The sequence below is a fragment of the Orbicella franksi genome, chromosome 1 (genome assembly GCF_964199315.1).
Source record: "Orbicella franksi chromosome 1, jaOrbFran1.1, whole genome shotgun sequence".
Lineage (NCBI taxonomy): Eukaryota > Metazoa > Cnidaria > Anthozoa > Scleractinia > Merulinidae > Orbicella > Orbicella franksi.
The window spans coordinates 6,759,740-6,779,852 of NC_138145.1; the positions used below are offsets into that span (position 1 = coordinate 6,759,740).

The following is a 20,113-nucleotide window of genomic DNA, read 5'->3' on the forward strand; positions in this document are numbered from 1 at the left end:
GTTGTGCCGTCGCCATGACAACAGTTATGCCGCTGGTCCTGTTTTAATTAAAACTAACATTACCAGATTTTATCTTAAACAAGGATCATCCACTCCCAACAATCTAATGGGGAGAGTTAAGGCAACATGGGAATCATGTGTGTTCCGAGCAAGACCTTCTGTCCCTTTTCGAAGGGTTGCAAATTGGCATATTTTGTTTTTCACAGAAAGAGACTGGAGCCAAAAGTGTTGCCATGGCAACAACACAGAAGGTGTCATTCTGTTTCTTTTGTGATGCACATTTGTGGTGCCAAGTTTGAAGGACACTGCTCCAATATTTCTAGAGATATTCTTGATTCAGTGTTTTACTGTTCAAATGGAACCACCTATGACGTCATCACTTTCCTCATTTGCATAACACAAAAACGTAAATATCTCTAGAACGAAAAAAGATATTGCAAAAAGGGAAACACCATTCTTCTTTACTTTGAAAAGCCTTTCAAATAAGCATCACTTATTTTTTACTTCATAGGCACGTTAAAAGGATCGGAATTGACCATTCGATCAATTTTGAGTGTTCCCTCTACAAAAATCGTATTCTGCAACAATCAGTTCAATGGTCTTTACTGAGAGTGACTGTAAAGTACCCAACAAGCATGTTTGGACATCAGTGAAATGAACACAATTTTAAAGAAGAAAGTTAGAAATTGGTTTCACTAAACTGGTAGACCAGGGAAAAACACTTAAAATAACAACAAAGTTAACGTCGGCAGTAGATGACCTTGTTCACCTAGACTACAAAACAGTCGTTTTCGGACGTTTCCGGAAGGCGCGAAGCGCAGTAAGCGGGATCCCCGCGTGTGAAGCGCGCGAGCCTCACACGCCCGTAGCGTCTCTCCCCATTCTCCCTCGCCGTTTTTACACTCGCTCCAGACCTTTCGTTCGAATATTGACCGTCGCTTGCGTTCGCAAAAAATACGACTGTTTTGCAGTCTATTGTTCACCGTGAGTCTCTTCTCCAAGGGAGATCGTGAGCGGCCGCATGGTGTTTGGGAGGTCATGGGTTCGAATTCCCTTGGAGGATGTTTTCTTTCTGCTTAGGCTAATGCCATAATGACCATTTCATTTCTTCCCGTTCATTATCGCCCATACAGCCCTCCACAATTCTGTTTCTAACAATCCCCAGGGTATTTAGCAGCAGTCTTACACCAAATGAGGCTGTTTTTTGCGTTTTTTTCTTCCTTACAAAGCACTATCGGTTACTATTTACTTTCTTTACTTTATATTTACATATCTGTGTATTAGCTAGGAATTGGAGGAATAAAATAATAATAATAATAATTTTAAAAAATGAGGCTTTCCGTAAATCAGTGGACAGAGCGCTTGCCCTGTGTTTGGATGAACAATTTAGTAAACGTGGAGCGCGATTGCGAATGCGAAGCGCGAGACCAAAAGAAAAAAAACAAAACAAAACAGAAAACGATTTATTTTCTTTGCTACTTTTGGGGGTCCCCAATAGGTTTGGCGGGATGCGGGATTTGGCTTTGTTTTTTTCGCCGATATATTCGGGATTTGAGCTGAAAACAGGGGCGGGAAGCGGGAATTACAATTACGAGTGGGAGCGGGATTTCGTGTTTTTATGGGGTTGGGATGTGGGATTCGCAAAGGGAACAGAGCGGGATAAGGGATTTCAATTCTTACGTGACCTCATAAATTGACCAGCGCAAAAGCCGCAAGAAATGAACCTTTTGTGCGTATAGCTGTGTCAGGTTTCAAGTAATGAATAGCAACGGCTCTGTATCCTGTCAGGTACTGTCGAACGTATCCATTATCGCTTGACTAAGTTAGTATCATGAGACTGTATTAAGTCTTTGAGTCCTATTGCGATACTCTGACATCAATGACATCTGTCCATTTCCCACATCCTCGACACTTGCGTATATAATCTTGACCGCTTCCCCTCCCCACACCCCGATCCTTTCTAGTTTTTCTAGTCTTTCGACCTTTCCTAGAACGCTTGTCTTGTTTTGGCCAGGATGCCCCCATTGGTTGGCGGCGATAGCGATTTACCGAACGAAGTATGAGACATTATAAATTGCGTCGCCATATATTACGAAAAGGATGTGCAAGTGGGAATGCCTTCATTCGGAAAGAAAAGTTCTGAGCCCAGATTTCAAGGAAAGAGAAGACGCTGAAAGCTTTGAAAGAAACTGTCAGGTGTGTTTACGGGCCATCTCTTGAATACGGAGGTGAAAAATCTTTTTCTTTCACTGATACGTGGACAAAAGAAAACAAAACAGTAAACAGTTTACAGAAAGAAACATTATAATCTTTTGAAGAATACAAAAGCAAAAACCGACACAACGTAGGATGATTTCTCGAAGGTGTACTATATTTCGGCTGGCTAAACCAGACTTCTTCAGGTACATTGTGCTTACTTATCTGCTACCCATTGATTCCTTTTGTGATGCTTTATGCGATATCTTTTTTAAAAAGATTCTGTGTTAATAATTAAGGTAATTATTAATTTAACTAATTAATAATTAACGCAGCAACGTCTTTAAAAAGTAGGCGGGATCGGGATTTCCAGGCAAAAAAGGGCGGGATGACGGGATTAACAGGGAAAAATGGGCGGGAAAGCGGGATCTGAGAACCCTATTGTGGACCCTCACTTTTCGCCTTCCACGTTCGTCCGCGCACTTCACTCTCGGGAGTCACACTCGTGCTCTGCCCCGCCTGTTCCGCCTTCAGGCTAGGGAGTTCGAGGGCGCGATATGAATCTTGTCTGTGTCTCAGATCTTTTCTTTGTCCCACGTCCTGCGCTTCTACAGGATAAACATTGTCTCTTTCTCTTTTCACTACCGAGCCACAATTTTTTCTCTAGGTACCTCTTTATTTTTCTTTAGATGATTTTTGTTTTTAAATTCTCTTGCAGTGGAGTAGGAGTGTTTAGTTTCTTTGGATAATTTTAGCTTTCTTTATCGCTTGAAAAATTTTGGTTTGGTCAAGATGGCAGCTGTTTGGAGATACAGTAATGAGAACATTTCTATGCCATATGACTTCATGCTCCATATTACGCACCTCAAAGAAAATATTTGGATATGTTATAAGACTTATAAATCCACCAGGTTTCCTTTTCAGAGCTTTAATATTTGAACGACTAGTCCATAATCTACACAACCTAAGGGTGTTTACATTGAGGACTGAAAGATAAGGCCCGATAAAGAATCTCGAACAAATTGCAATTGTGAGGTATTTTGGACATCAGTGAATTTTAGCTTAAAATCTGTTGCTCACATATCGTTCAGATTTATCGATCATGCTACTTTTTACATATATTAAAATACGTTTAAACGACAATTTAATGCTTAACATTAAATTAAGGGTTTATTTTGAACGAAACTAACCGCCGAAGTGGGAGTTGGTTGAGTTGGTTTTACTTAGTACTTTCCACCACACGGAAAGGAGAAACCAGGACGACCAATCACAATGCATCTGACATATGTTCAGCGTCTTCTGGGAGAAATTGAAGGGATACTACAGCCGAGTCAAATTGTGGCACTTTTTCTGAAAATTAGGACAGCTGGCGGAAACTTGTGGTCACGTGCTCCGCAGCCAACCGCTTATGGTTATATAATTAGCGTTTCTAAGACAATGACGGTGATACGACGCTCGGCGGACTAATTACGTGATTTCTGGTGGTGAACCATCCTTATGCAGCGACGCCGGTGCCATTAATGGAGCTAAATATCATACAGTGCACGTGGTTATCACCAGCTAGCGAAAAATGGCCATGAAAAAATACGACGTTATTTCAAAAGACTGTTAACAGCCGAATTAAAAGGCAATCTTATTTTTTGCCTTCGTTAAGTTCCAGAGGTCTATGTTGTCACAAAGGTAGCCCTTACTTTGATTCAAAGTATCAATAAGTGGAACTTGATTGCTTCCCCCATTTAAGCTAATCCATAGCAACCTGTTTATTCCATAAAACCCTGCATATAGCTTGTGTATTATACATATTGTTGTAATTAGGATTTCTATATACCGTTAAAACCATCTGGTGTAGGGTGGAATCTTTGACCCCAACATCTACCATATGTTCCGCTTTGCTTCTAAGAATTTATTTCAAGTCTTAATATCTATTCTTAGGGAGTATTGTGCCACAACTATTTATAGTACTTAATTATTGTCTATCGACATCCACACGCCGACGCAGTCATTTCAGGAAATGCCTTCAATATAATGGCGTTGTCCTCCCCATTGCGATATAAGACTGAGAGCGAATGCAACTCTGTTGGAACACAAGAAGGGCTCGGAACATAGCTGTAAGAGGCATGGTATTGGAGAATGTTCTGCAAGATGGCGTGATTGGTGACGTCCAGTGGGTAAACTGGAACTTTGGGGCAGGTTCCCTCACAGTAATTAGCCCAATAGCTTCGAGGCGTGATTATCCATCGGTTCCACTTGAGGTCTTTGAAACGCACCCTTAAGCGGCGTCGGCGGCAGTGCCTTTCTTGGATAGCTCGACTTTGACGATCGATTACTGTTGTATTTGTGCGGAACATTAGAAATGGTTTGGCCCGTTTTGTTCCTAACTCGATGCTTCCAAGAGTTGTCTGGGAAGATTCATCTTCCGAATCCCTCGTGTAGGTCACTAGAAAGGGCCTATGTCTTCCTTTCTTACCAATATGAAATTCAGCGCACAGGGCACCATCAACAGACAGCCGAAATCCCATTTTTCTTTCTGATTCTTGAGTTATCATTTTCACAGCAGTCGTGACGTTGAACTCTAGCCACTGACCTTTTAAGGAGTTCTTTACTGTTAAGGAATCTACTAATGTTTTCGTGGGATTCTTTCCGTTAACGAAGCTATGCACCATAACTGAATATTCACATCTCAGCTGTTCGATGTCAGTAGCCTTTTTCTTAAGAACACGAAGTTCAGCTTTCACCAAATTCTTTGATGTCATAGAGCGTAAATCAAACATTAATTCAAAAGCTCTCATGGGCATTACTTGTCTAACTCCTCCTATTTTTCAAGAAAGAAAAAGAAACTCAAATAGTTGCATCTTTCCGGACTATGCTATCAAACTTCATCTTTACAAAGTTTTCGATATGACAACAATTGGTAAATATGCATCAATAAAAGGTTTTGGACGACAGCTTAAGTTTTGGTTACCTTGTTGTCTAACAGTGCAGCCCTAATATTCTCTAAGTGACAGATTTAATTGTCCTACGTGATGACTGAAAGACAAATGTCCATAACCAAAGCGTTAAGCAGGTGTTAATGTCGAACGTTGATTCAACAAGCCTACCTTCGAGAAAGAAAGCAGTTATGGTGTTCCTGCAGTTTTTCCTTGCGGGATAGTGCCTTTGTCGATAAAGCTTTAGAAGGAATCTCGGTACGGCATGTTCTTGCTTGACGTATGAGAAACCTCCACCTGATTCCAAAAGCTGCGAATTGGAAGATGTACTGCTCGAGCGAATTGAATCAGCAATCGGAAAAGGAGTTAGTGCAAAAGCCAATGCTGCTAACAGCACATTAAAATGATGCATGTTTATAGCATCTGGTGTATAGTGAATACTTGGACGGGCACATCCAGTAAAAATTCAATTTTTCAAATTCTCCTGACGAGCCTTTAGATCAGACGAATTCGATAGGACACGACTGTGGTTATGATTTGGAAATAAATGCGCCTATGTTATTATGTATACGCGTCTGTTTCGCCACTGACCTGATCTCTCGCTATGGGTCGACAACTCTTTAATGAGTAGCGCATTAGAAAAAAACCGATAAAGATGTGAGATGACTGATAAAGAGACTTAGCCTTGAGAACAATTTGCTTAAAGATATGTCTAATTTCCTTTTAAAATATGCTGAACTGCTAAAGAATTCGAATTCTTTCAGCTGAGGAAATTAAATGGTCGACACAATATTCTTTTTTTACACCCGCTTTCAGTGTTACGTGCAAAGGCGACATCTTTCGACCATCTTTCCACATGCTATGAAAGACCGTTAAACTGTGAAACTAGTAGTTTTTCCGGTCATTAGCGGAGGAAATGACAAGTTAATGATAATTACCTACCCCAAATGGCTGAAGAAGATTTGGACTTTGCATGTTACCGTATTTACGGGATGATTCAAGCGATTTAGTGTAGTCGATCGGTTCTCAATAGTGACTTCCGGTGAAATTGGGCCGCTGCCACTCTTAATATTCGCAACGTGTAAACATTCACAACAATCGACTTATTTCTGCTAGAATGACTTCTTGATACTCCTAACCTTAATTTGATGTCAAATAAATCAATCTTTCATCATTACAATTCGAGTTCGACCGTAAAGAAGTCCGTTGTGCTTACATTTTCTAAGTAGGCCAGGCTACTTAGCAGGTCGAAAGATGGCATGTCGAAAGATGTGGCCTATGCAAGTAACACTGAAAGCGGGTGTAATACACATTGAAATACACTGAGATAACAAGAAAGTTTTGGTTAATTGATTAGCTTTTCAGCTATGCGTTATTCAGTTCAGTAGCCACAAACGAAATATATCTAAATGGTAAAACTGATAAAACAGAATGTTTAACTTTGGACCATTCTAGCTCAGCTTAACTCTGTCGTCTATTTTTCCATCCACGACCATGCAAAAAGCCCGGTAGCAGGGATTTCAATCCAGCTTTATGTGTGTTTGGAATAGAGGGTCCAAGTCGAAAACCTATGACCGCTGAAGAAAACGCTTAATGATCTCAAGAGATTTTGATCAGCGAAGAAAATTGTTTTAAAATCCATCTGAGTTTCGTCAGCTGAGAAAATCTTTTTCTTCTGATAAAACAGTTTTAACTGGCTTTTTCGCTTTGCGAGCCTGGGTAAGGGGGAGGGGGTGTTCTTGTACTTTGAGATCCCCCTCCCATGTCTCCCCTCTCAAAGAGTAAGGAGTAATCAAAAGAAGTCAACATTATATTACGTGCAAAACATCCAAACTTGTTTTCTCTTGAGAAAGTCACGTGTCACTTGTGAAGTCATATACGCTGGACAAACTGTTCTGGATCGACGTTTTACAACAAACAATTAAAACGAACAAAGTGACACAAATAATTTTGTGATTGTCTTAAACTTTACTAAGTTCCACACAGGGAAACTTATTTTTATATGGATCACGCAAGAAAGGCTTGCTTTACACCTTGTCCAAATTTGGTATGTAACTGAGTCACAAAAGTATGCAAAATCACGTAATTTCTGAGAAAGAAGAGTCACATTTGGACGGTTGTTTTGAGAAGAAACTCTTCACGTGCTGGTGCTTTTTTTGTCAAGATTTTGACAAGAAAGCATGAGAAAGACTTACAACTTATTGGTCACTGAAATACAATACTATCTTCAGAAACTGATCTTCGTTCTTGCCAAGGATCGGTCTTCCACACGTTTTGAAAATGGCTGCCTTTAGCTCGCCCTCCGTACAAGCCACAAATGCACAACGGATATTGCTGTGTTAAGGCGCTGTTGGCTAAGAACCTCAGACACTGGTATTTGTGCTTTTAGGAAAGTTTTCAGACCTTTTTCTGGGCTCGTCTACCAGGAGCTTGCCATTTTCTCACATAACAGCTTGAATTAACTTTGCTTGGTTTGCCTTGTGGTATTTTGCGGTCCTTCAGTGGCAGCATCACTACTTGAATCTTCGATTCTCTTTACACCGCTTATATATCACAGGATTACAGTGTTGTTTAGATGGATTATCGCTCCGGCCTCCTTCATGCCATCTCGTCGAATTTGTGAAAAAAAATCCATAAACAAGTGACGATGTTCTTCGCACAACAGCATTGGTCTAACACTACGATGTCGATGTAAACCAAAACTATTTTTTCCCAGAAATCGCGCAATTTTCCTTACTTTTGTGATTCAGTACGCAAATTTAGATACGTTGTAGCGCAAGTCTTCCTTGCGTGATCTATATGAAAACAAGTTTCCATATGTGGAATTTACTAAGGTTTAAGTCAATCAAAAATTTATTTGCATCGTTTTGCTTGTTTTGATTTTTGGTCGTAAAACGTCGATCCAGAACAGTTTTGTCCAGCGCACTATCATGCAATATTGACGTGAAACGTCTGTCATATTAAATATGAAGATGCAATAGCTAAAAAGTTTTTAGCATCAAAATATTTATGAAATCCAAATCTAGCCAAACATTTCAAAACAACTTAAACTTGAAAAAACTCCAAATTTAGTCCGGCAAAAAAAAAACCTCCTTTGAATACATGGTTGCCATAGAAGTTAAATCACATGACCAGAAAAGTCCCACAGCTTCCAAGCTATTCAGACCGCGGAACGGGCGGGGGATGCCCGCGCTGACCTTAACATTTGTAATAACTTACCTTAGTAGAATTCTACTAGCATACTAATGCAAATGCTGCAATCTGATTAGCTGAACTACTCGTATACTAACAGCCATTAGAGTGCAGTGGCTGTGGGGCGTCCACGATATGCGACGTTTGTATCGTTTATCGTTTGGAAGAAAGTTTAAACGTAAATAGATAATTAAATTCCTGAGAAGACTAAAAGATCGACATTAATGGTTTCCTGACTTTAAAAACTTGAAATTATTAAAAAAAAAAAAAAAAAAAAGGTGCGCGCGCGTAAACAACTGCAAATTTCCAATGCAAATTCAATCCGTGCGATTTTGTTAAAGCGTAAAGTTTAATAATGCGTAGAAAAATAATTGGAAACCGTTATTTGCGTTAATTTCAGTTAGAATTCTACTAAAACAATTAGATTATTAGCTCTTGATTTCTTTGAGGTGATAGTTGATACGGCCTTCGGTGTCATCAACTATCAACTCATAGAAATCGAGAGCGAATAATCTAATGGTTAATTAGAGTGCAATCCTGGTTACATCTGAAAATTCCGCCCCTGTCTAGGAGATGCATAATCTTTATGATAAGCAACCCAAAGTTTCATTTCCATATTAATTCGATCATATTTGACAGAAATATGCGTGTTTTGGTGACTTCTTTCGAATTAGGACACTTTGTGCGCATACCATAAGGAGCATGCATTTCGTTAGCGTCGGTGAAGTTTTGGACATATTCCGTTCCCATGACAACCGCATTTCAACGTTCATTTTTTCCAAATTTGGAATCTTCTTGCTCTTATTAACAAAATTTAACTTCAATGCAGTTGTTTTCTTTATAATTATTGTTCTTTTAGTATTGTGATATTGACTGTAATTAGCTTTGAGATTTTGGGTGATTTTCTTGCGTTTTGGAAAAATCGAGCAATCTAAGATGGGGAATCCAATATGGTGTGTGTTTAAAATGATGACGTAATTCCCACGTGATATTATGACATCTTCTCAATTTGGACGTACTATATATCTTCCAAGTTTCATTCGTTTCATTCGCATTGCTAAAAATATTCTTAAAGCTATGAAGAAGGTGCGGATTCCCCTCCTCCTTCAGGCATAGTATTTAGATTTGTTTTAACTACGGTTTATCCTTTGTGAACTTTTTGTCGGCGGAAAAATTTTCACAAAATATAATAGTACACCTCTATTAAGTCGCAATGACAAGATGCTCGAAAAGCTCCTGTTGATCTGTATACCTGCGTTATTAACGACAGTCGTTGGGTGAAATGACAAACTAATGACAGTGACATAAGGGAATTAAGTCCAAATTGCGAAACGAGAAGCTTTGAAATTTATAAGGAAGCCTTGGATACCTTCCCTCACTGAGAGCCTCTAAAATGCATAAACGTCTTTGGGTAAACAGTTCAGAACACAAAGCTTCCAATTGCCTCTCTTTCGATATCATGGTGTTTTTAATTCCGAGAACAGTTCAAACGTATAATCATTGTGTGTAACCTTGCACGGATGGCAGCATCAATATTGTTTTATCGCAGAAGTTATTGATGTCGGACTGAATCATCCAGATCTTGGGTATTTTCTCCGAACACTGTTCTCTGGATCTGCTGATCACTTTTTCAGGCCAATACGGTTTTCATCATTTTATTATTATATTTGTTTCCTGTGGTAAAATTAGCCCATAAATCTCATGTTGCCGTGCGCTCTTAAGTAACAGGTCACAGTTACATCAACATGCGGTAAAAACAAAAAAGAGGCCCTCGAGCCGTCAAGAGATTGTGCATGGAGGTCTCACCACATTTGACGTCATCTTCGTTCTATTGGGGAGCTTAAGCAAACCACGACGGCAACGGCAATGAAAACGTCTTCAAACAAAAGGCGTAACCGTCCTCTGCAAAACAAAAACTTGAAATGACCAAGTTTTGCGTATTTTGAATTGAACGGATCATTTTTCGTATTTTCTTCTGGGTTCGCTGGCGTTACATCATTAGTTTGAGTAGGTTTTTAGACCACTCGGCGCACATGTAAGTTCTAGACAACTGCGAAATTCAAAGGTAAAATATAAATTCATTTTTTCCAGCCGTCGTCCTACGCAACGTCGTCTTCTTTGAGACGAAGGGCAACATGGAATCTATCTAGTTTATATAATAAAGAAACAAAAAATGTCAATGACGTCATTCACATATTGTTTACGTTTGTCCTCTGATAGATCATATGTAAGAAGCAATCAAAATACAGGAATAATTTAGCTTATTACATAAGGCATCTCTCATGAGAATAATTGATAATACTAGCTCTTCAAAACTCGACAATTCACTAGCACCAGTGCACCTAAACTGTCTGCACTGGATGTGGAGTACTGAAGCCAGATTCAAGGCAGCGCAATCAAGCACAGTTCACCATAGTATGGATGTTCTGAGCTTTGATAAATGAAATATTTTACCGTGGTTTACATGTAACATTATCGAAATTTTCCGCATTTAGATCATAACAGCTGATTACAGCACATATAACTGTATTTCTTGGCATGTTTGCATCTCAGTTACGGAAGCTTTGAAATAGAATATAGTTGGTATGGTTTAAAATGAAATCTTCGGATCGCAGAACTTATCGATGCATGAAGTTATCAATGTACATTGGAGTAAGTTATGCCCTCCCTTCAATTTAGCGTCTTGTGTCCAAATAGTACAAGAGGCTTTGAGCATAAGCAAAATTACATTTATGAAACTTGAAGGAATGAAGGAATGAAGGAAGGAAGGAAGGAAGGAAGGAAGGAAGGAAGGAAGGAAGGAAGGAAGGAAGGAAGGAAAGAAGGAAGGAAGGAAGGAATACCTTTATTTAAGTGTCAAACTAAAGTAGCAGTAAATAACCACTAAATGGGGACACTAAAAATAAATTAAAATTAACAAAACTATTTACAATTGATAAAATGAGTATGAAATTAATGAGATCATTTACCTGTGCATGATTGTTGAGTGTGGGTTAGAAAGGAAAGAAGGAAAGGAAAGAAGTTTGGTTCAGAGGCGAAAGAAAACAAGAAGCTACAAGGGGTTCTACAAGCGAAATCGCAAACAAATTCAACTGATGTAAAATTGTGAAAGAAAAAAATAAACACACTTCACAGTTCACAGTAATTCGCTTCCCATAAAGTACGCCCATTCGTTTTATTTTCTTTGAATAGAGGAGTCATCGAGGTGGAACGCAGAAGGGCCTCTTAAGCTGGTTACACTTTGGCGACGACAACAATGGTCCGTTGTTCCATTTATATACACTGAGAAATTGGTCAGTTGTTAGAAATAATCACTGGTTCAAAACAATGGAAGATGCATTAGTGCTCTAAAATGACTCGTGATTAGTGTTTCAGCACGAAATTAGAATTATTCGTTTCTCATATTTTGTCTCGGAAATTTGCATGAAAGTAGACAAGGCCCTAATCTGGGAAAGATTTGTTCAGGAAAATACAAAGTCATCACTTCTATTCCTTCTTGTACGATCTTCAATCACCGCGCCCTTCCTTTCATTATTGTGTTATATTTTCTTTTGTAATAAACAAGAATAGTTTTAAAGGACAGGGCTGGTCTCGATGTGAATGAATTTCCGCCGCACCTGCGACCGTTCTACAAACTTCCACGAGAGCTAAAAGTAATCTATTCAAGTATGTGGAGTGGACCGTGAAGAGCTGTCATATCATTATTGAAAAACATCACATGAATATTCACCTCTGATATGGGTTAAACTTAACTGTAAAAGATGTAAAGAAAGCCGCTCGCCTATCTATAAATTACTCGTCCAAAAGACGACTGGGCTGTTTGAAAGAGAGCTGGTATCGACATATATAGGGTACGCGGTATTCGCATGAGCTCTAAAACCCGCACATCTCTCAACTCGAAAACAACATTCCGTACGTACAGCGTAATCGAATGACACTACACTATGTTTGCGAGATTTGTTATATTCAGTTTGTTATTCTGCCTTTCACATGAGATATCTGATAAGATTTCCAGTCAATCTTCCACGTTGCTTCGGGGATTCAACTCGGGGGACGTTCAATCGCAAGAGCTGTCAAAGCAAAGGGAGACCGTGCCACGATTCCTTCTCAACTTGTACAGAAAGCGGACGCTTTTACATCGTACTGGTGTAAACCAACGGGAGACCGACGTAGTAAGAGTGTTTTTCCGAGAACGTAAGTGCTCTTTAGAGAATCTCATAAGTTACAGAACGTAGTTGGTAGCCATAAAACGTTTCGTAACAATAATTATAAATATCACCAAGATTTCTCATATTTGTTTTCTTCCTCTTCAGCCGCAGGGAATGGCGAGCATACAGGGCCACTACATCATGGATTTTACTTCAATTTGTCTGTTATAGCAGCCGGAGAAAAAGTCAAGAAAGCTCATTTGAGGATTTACAAGAAGAAACCGCTGGGCCAAAACACAGAAGGGCATTTTAAGATCAGAGTTCTTCGCCTGAAAAATTTCCAGAACAGGAACAGTGGAGTTCTTGTTGCTTCCCACCTTGTAAGTTACAAGGAGAAAGTCGGCCGGTGGATCAGCTTGGACGTCACGGCCGCGGTAAAATTCTGGATAGACAAGCCTGAAGAAAACTTTGGCTTGAGTTTAACAGTAGATGGGGTCAAGGCTTTTCCGACAGATTTTCGTATTGGAGCACATGGAAAAAAGGCACCTTTCTTGGTAACATACTCTCCAAACTCACTGAAAGTGTCAAAGACGCTAAAGAACTGCAATAATAGCATGGTGCCAGAGGATGATGACGACAACGTTTCGCAAAACGCCTCAACGACCACGAGAAACCGTGTAAGACGTTCAAGTACACTCAATAGGTGTAAACGCCGTTGGGCTTACGTACAGTTCAAGACGCTTAAGTGGAACTGGATTATTGCCCCGAGTGGTTATACCGCCAATTACTGTGAAGGGGTCTGTCCACACGTTCTAGACATGCATCTAGAACCGACTAATCACGCCATTTTGCAAAGCATCCTTCACAGAATGGATGGTCGGATTCCATCCCCATTATGTGCTCCGACCAAACTGCATGGCATTAGTGTTTTGTATAAGACAAGCGACAGATCGATCGCGCTAACAGAGTATGGTGGAATGGTAGTGTCATCATGTGGATGCCTGTAATATAGAATGGTTGATTCTTAAGACCCGTTTTGATAGATTTCGTGGAAAAATACTGCATTAGTTTGGACACATATTTGGCGCATATAGTATTAGGACAGACGATTGTCTAACTGACAGTTAGAGTCTCTTTGATTTGGCTGTAGCCAAAATATATTTTTTAATTGCTTTTAAAACCCTATAAATGATATTGTGGTTAATTGCTAAGAAGTATAACGTAGGCAGATGATATTTTCTCGAGCAATGCCTAATTGAGACGATATCAACGAGGACACTTTTGATTCAAGGACAGACCAAAAACAATGAATTGTGACCACATTCTAAACACACTCTAAAACCTACTCGAGCAAACCTTCAATTCTCTCTAATAAGCAAATAGTTCAGATATTTAAGCCCCTAGACAAAACAACGTTACGAAAAATAGACAATTTGAAATTCAAATTTGTGGCTGACATAAAAAAGAAGGGTAGAACAAAGACCTAAAACGACAGAAGTATCTTCTTTGGCTACAAAAATGATTATAAAGAGAGCTGACAACAGGGATCTCAATATTTGCGAGGCGCCAAATTTTTTATGCGAGAAGAAACCGAACGTGCAAGAATGTCTAACTCTGGCGGCAATAATTAAACGCCAACTAATATTTTCTGTTTAATTGACTATGAAAATAAAAAGCATGCTGAGTGAGACAGACGTCGAAGGTCGTAGTGCTAATGTCAACCAGATTCCATCGACCGAAAACGCTTGTTAAAAGTGAAAACGAAAGACTCCAAAGTCTTTCATCCAGAGTATGAGCGTTCTCGAGTAACTTGAAAACTTGAAAAAAAAACTCATCCCTTTTGTTAAGAGAAAACGCATCAAGTTTATGATAAACAGCTATTAATAGGTATTAATTACATGCAATAAGAATACGATATCGTTCATAAAAAACCCTGAGCGCCATCAGTGTTATTGCTGTAGTAGACATTTTGATGTCCGTGGTAATCAAGTGATTACAACGGTATTGATAGAAAAAGTTATTTAATTTAATTTTTACAACAGAAATTAAAAAGGATTTTAGAAAGAGACTACGCGTTCTTAAATAGCATGCATTAAAACCCCAAAGAGACTCATTACATGTAACTTCAGAGTCAATCTCGCCGTCGTGATGTGCTCTACTCGCGCCAATGTGATAATTATTTTCAATCTATTAATAGTTAAGTTATATTCAAAATAACTTAACTATTAATAGATTGATCCCGCGAAAGTCAATATCACGTTGTCTGTAGGTTTGTAACAAATTAAACATTGTTGTTACAAACCGACAGACAAGGAGATATTGAATCTGGTGGGAGAAGAGAACAAAGGCTAATATGGAAGCGACAAGCCCGGAACAGATGAGCATAGCGGGTACATACCGTATATGGTAATTTCGGGTTTTTCTTATGAAATAGAAGGAGGGTTTATTGATCCATTACTGAGTCTATTTTGTTGGCAAAGTTATGTTTATCGTTAAATCAATAAATTGGAGTAATTTTTTAACAGTTGTAGAACTTGACGCCCCGCTTAACGGTTTTTAATAAATGGAGAACATTCGACCTCACGAGCAAAACATGGGAAGTTCACACACGCGCCCCCAGCCACTCTCGATTGAATGACCATTCCTTGTTATTGTGGTTATTGCTTTCGTCTTAGTGTGGCTGCAGTGGCTGGAAGAAAGAAATAGAACTCCAGCCACCACAAGAAGATGGATAGAAATGAGCGAACGAAATAATTAACTGACGAACCTTATATGGCCTATACTGATCGAGGCTTTTCCAAAACGAAGTTGCCATAAAACGATTTGCCAGCGATACTATCTTTCGTGTTTCAAATTCTTTGGTAGACGCAAACTACTCCTGTTTCGCTGTTTCCCCCTACCTTTGACACAAGTCTTTCCTTTTTCTTGTAGTCATTTTTCAGTTTTCCAAACCCGGCAAGTGCTCCACCCTGATGACTACCTGTTCTTTTATTCTTTGAACCTTCTGTGTATTGCCTTGCAAGTCATACTATCAAGGTCCACCATATCTTTGTTTCTAGTTCCTTTCACATCAAACATCACGAGATTAGCCCTTTTGCACAAGTATAACGGATATGTAAAAAAATGCTTATCACATAGCTAGCGAGCAAGCAGGCTATCTTTCACTTGAGAAAACATCTCAAAAATGTAAACCATGGTAACTTTATTGTATTGAACAGGGGTCTGAAAGCAAGCAAACATCGAAAATACACTTTTTCGAGATGAAATTAAACAAAATGCCATTTTAGGTGTTTTTTGGTTGATCAGCCTTACCAGTTTGATTTATTATCTGGTCATTTTCGAGAATAAAATAATTCATTCACAGGCTTTTTGATATCTTCTGTTTTCGCATCTCCTAGACACGTGATGTCTTTCGCCCAACAAGGACAACGTTGGATATGATTCAGTCATTACAGACGGACTGAAAAGAATACCACCAAATTTCCATTCTCGGCTACGACTAAAAATATGATATGTGAGAAAATATCCTAAAGGTTAACAATTAGATTATGAGCTCGAGACTTCTATCGCGTGATAGCTGACGGGTCCTGACGAGAGTACAGCCCGAGTCAATTATCACGCATATAAATCTACTAATCGTTCGAAACGTTATCTAAATCCACTTCGCAGACACTTCGAAAAGGTAGAGAAGCTACCGTCATTTTGTCAACAACCACACCCTGCTAGGCTACTCATTATCTACAACAGAATAGATAGTGAGTAGTGTAGCCAATCAGAGGACGGTGTTAAGTTCTACTCAATACTTAGACCCTCTACTTATCTTCTAATCAACTTATGTTCATGAAGTCTGAGTTGGTTAAACCTATTGAGACTGGGCGGAAGGTGCCTGTGCTAAGTTAAGTCGTCAATATAAAAAATATTACATTTAAGTAAACGTAGCCAAACTTTGCGACTGTCGCAGAAATCTATCTGCATACAATAGGCCACGTTCGATATATCAATATTCTAAAATGGCTTCGAGGCTTTCGGGTCAAAATTATAAATTTTTAAAGTTTCTTTTGTCTTTCAATTCCCAAAAGATACCTGGATACAAAGAAAACAACACCAAATATAGAAGCTTGTCCCGAAAGCCTCGAAGCCATGTTAGAATGTTGATATATCGAACGTGCCCTATTCGGTACGACATGTTATTTTACCCTGAACTTGCTTCCATGGCACAGGTTTGTTTTTTGAAACGTGGAATTTCTGGCTCGAATTACCAAAATTTCTACTGATATGTTTAAGACCTTCTGGCATTATATGATTGATTCGATTTGTTTTGAGTCACCTGTTTAGAAAATCAAGAAAATCGTGAACATGGCCAGGATCCAAGATGGCGGTTGTTTGGATATTGTGACGTTAGTGCAAGTGCAGAGCTATTCTTCCGAATTAGTTGTGTGGAATGATGGGATGGCAACCCATAGTTCCATTTACCAGTGCCAAGGTTTCTTGACAACACCCTTGCTTACGGAATCATTGAAGACGTGTTGAAGAAAACCATGCAGCAGCTCAACACTTGCCATGATTCTCCGCAGGCGTGTAAGACCATGATTCCTTGCAGGCTTGCCTCATAAAAGGAACTGGGCATTCAACTAATTTTACTCCAAAGCCTTATAAATCCAAATTACTCTTTTTCGTAGAAAGATGATTAGGAATACATATTTGACCTAGAACTGTTTGGTATCACTCAAACTATCATTGCTGTGAATGGCTTGGCAAATTACTATTTCACACTTTTCTATGAAGTAATATAAAGTTTGTATGATTTTAATAAGGGAGACCTTTGCCTCTACTAAGATTGAGTCTGTAGGGATTCAGTAAAATTTACAAAACAAAAATTATAATTGGACTAAGATAGCAAAAGCGATTCGCTTTAATAAGGCGCAAGAAGAGAAATAACAAAAACTATTTGACGTTCAGTCCTTTTTCATCGATTATTTTTCCTGTAGAATAGGAATCAATTTTTAAATACTTTGCTACGAAAATGAGTTTATTTAATTAGAGGCAGCTGGCGAAAACAATATTGATAATTGCTGCCTTTGGTTCAATATACTCAGCACATGCATCTAATTCTTTTAAATATGTAGTCTCAGTCTTTGAACGCAGCAAGAATTTTCTTTTCTTTTTCTTTTTTTTTTGTACGATGCATCAGTAAGTTTAATAGTACAAATATTCTTCGTGAAAAGCCATCTGTTGTGATAATGCTCATTATCGTAATGTCTTGTTTCTAATTTGTTTTGTTCCACAATACCACAAAATACTCAATCTTCCAATTAGTTTCTACCTCACTGAAATTGCCTTTTTCCAATTACCCCTACATTTGGACAAGCAACATTAATAAAGGGAAAAGAAAGTTATTATTTTTATCCTTGGAGTCTAAGAAAGGCATTAAAAAGGCACCATTGATTAGAATTTTTGGAGAAAGTTTAGTCTTCCAATTGAACCTTTCCTGGCAAAGCATAAGATTCTTTCAAGCAACATTTTTTCGCTATTTCAGTGCAATGGAAATTAGTTTATCTAGCAGAAAAGAATCGAGACCTCATCACTCAGCATTTAACGATATTGTCTTGGGAACACTGCATGAATCGGAAGTGAAGGAGTTGATCGGTTAGGGCGTTGAACTACAGTTGCTTCTTTCCCACAAGAAATTTGCTACCTAGAACTTCTATTGGGTAACCTGCGATGGGACTAGCAACCCCAACAGGTAGAAGGAGGGGAAGGGGGGGGGGGGGGAGGGGTGTAGCGCAATACACGCGATCCGGCTTCATGCTACGGAACAATGGATGAGCCCCGAAAGTTGTGGTCTCCAACCCTCAAACAAAACATTCAAAGACATAAAAAAAGAAATGCATATGATTAATGCTTCAAGAAAGCAGCGTTTCTGCTAATATGTAAAAAGCCTGCTTGTTTTTGTGATAGTCAGTAGCTGCCCCATGGGCTATTTCGCAATGCAGATTTCGAACGGCGTAATGACATTCTGTACATTGCTCTTGGCTTAATGACTAGCTTGTAAACATCGGGATCAGTCCAGATATCAAAAGCTAAAATAAGGCGACTTTTCAACCATGACCAAGTGTTTGTTGTTCCTAAGCGACTATTTTACTATTGACTTGGGGGCCCACTATCATCCCATCTTGTGCGAAATTCAGAGGGATCTCCCTTAGTTCATATTAAGTTGTTGATTGTTGGCACGTGATCACCACATGGTGTAATATCTCTCATCGGAGCTTACTTTTGTGTGTACGTTCTCGTTGCGTTCATGGATTGAACTCGAGCTGGAATTCTGATTTGAACTCGGTTAGATTCACTTCAAGTCACTTTATTCGGAGAAAAATTCATTACACGTCTAAGAGGATGGCCGCTGGCGCCCATGAACAATTAGGTCCCATGCCCCTTTGTCTCATTTGGATTGGTACAAATTTTACCTCTTGTGTTCTTTGATGAGTCATCAGGTTGACGTCAGCTTGGCAAACGCAAAGTGCTTTGCTTTATCAGAAACTTGATCAATCCAACTGCAATAGAACGGATAATTTTTAAGACACAAGGAAAACAGATGACTGATATACGATTAAAAGTTGCCGAAGGAACTTCGACAATCACAAAAGGAGACATTTTAGTGAATCTTTGATTGTCTTTCCGGGCAGTTTAACGATGACGTTGTCTTGTCATTAATCAAGTTTAACGACGACCAAACCATCCTCTTAGTGGTACTTTTATTGTTTTAAAGAAATTAACACTCGCATTTGATTAGAGCGAAATTGTAAATTTGTCGTTAACATTTTCACTCCCGTTAGACTTCAGGTAAGTGGCCCACAATTAGACTTCAAGCAAATAGCTTAATTGTGCAATTCTTTAATCGTATTCTTTTTAGGATTTAAAGTGATCCTGTCTTTGAGAAACATTTTATGCGATCCGGCCTCAAAAACATGTTCAAAACTGAGGAAAAAGGTGTCCTTCTGGCGTTAGGAATTATGAGCTTGTTTACTCATTACGATCGATCGAGCGCTCGGTTTTGAGGGCAAGCCTTTTAATTTCAGACATGACGATCTGATTTCACTATAAAACCAGTAGCAGACGAAGAAGAAAGAGAGCTGGTCTTCACCTTCAAATTTTTTTACACCTTATTTTTCGTGTTCTGGCTCGAAAAGAAATTCACATTTAACTAATTAATCCTGAAGACCAGAAGCCATTACTGAAATGAAATTTTTGACAGTCTGCCACCCCTTCAATTTAAAACATTTCTGCCAGCAGAAAATTTTTCGTCCCGTTAATTCTACTGATATGTATATTCTGAATATGTCATATATGTGCAGAAGCTTTTTGAATCTTAACCAGATTCTAATATTAAGGGTTTTTTTTTCCTTAAGCAAAATGCAATCATAGAAAATGTTGGCCCATAATCACCAAAATTAAAATTTCTGCCGCGCTCTTGACATTACAAAGTGAAAGATTATTTTCACGTCCATTGTTTCTTTCCAATGGCGACGGTAGCCTCTTTCTAAACGAGATCCGGTCCGAGAGTTAAAGTGTGTTTTAGCAGAAGAAAGTATTTCAAATGTAGCATGTTCCCTTTTGTCATGTTATAATAATGGAACGTTATTTCTATAAAAG

At 38.9% G+C, this 20,113-nt stretch overlaps 2 protein-coding genes across 2 annotated transcripts; one reads left to right on the forward strand and one right to left on the reverse strand.

Annotated features, from left to right (window-relative positions):
* Positions 1 to 4,017: 4,017 nt before the first annotated feature.
* LOC145482774 (bone morphogenetic protein 7-like) lies at positions 4,018 to 5,754 on the reverse strand. The gene has a single exon (XM_081461401.1). The coding sequence runs from the start codon at positions 4,989 to 4,991 to the stop codon at positions 4,170 to 4,172; it is 822 nt and encodes a 273-aa protein (XP_081317527.1). The 5' UTR covers positions 4,992 to 5,754; the 3' UTR covers positions 4,018 to 4,169.
* Positions 5,755 to 11,923: 6,169 nt separating this feature from the next.
* On the forward strand, positions 11,924 to 15,632 carry LOC145482782 (bone morphogenetic protein 6-like). Its single transcript, XM_081461414.1, has 2 exons — positions 11,924 to 12,509; positions 12,629 to 15,632. The coding sequence occupies exons 1-2, from the start codon at positions 12,260 to 12,262 to the stop codon at positions 13,468 to 13,470; spliced, it is 1,092 nt and encodes a 363-aa protein (XP_081317540.1). The 5' UTR covers positions 11,924 to 12,259; the 3' UTR covers positions 13,471 to 15,632.
* The last annotated feature ends 4,481 nt before the right edge of the window (positions 15,633 to 20,113 follow it).

What these genes read in the sequence shown, in the direction of transcription:
- LOC145482774 (XM_081461401.1), bottom strand. Translation starts at nt 4,991, where the DNA reads ATGCCCATGAGAGCTTTTGAATTAATGTTTGATTTACGCTCTATGACA.
- LOC145482782 (XM_081461414.1), top strand. Translation starts at nt 12,260, where the DNA reads ATGTTTGCGAGATTTGTTATATTCAGTTTGTTATTCTGCCTTTCACAT. An exon ending in AAGAGTGTTTTTCCGAGAAC is followed by an intron (nt 12,510 to 12,628) that starts GTAAGTGCTCTT and finishes CTTCCTCTTCAG; the next exon opens with CCGCAGGGAATGGCGAGCAT.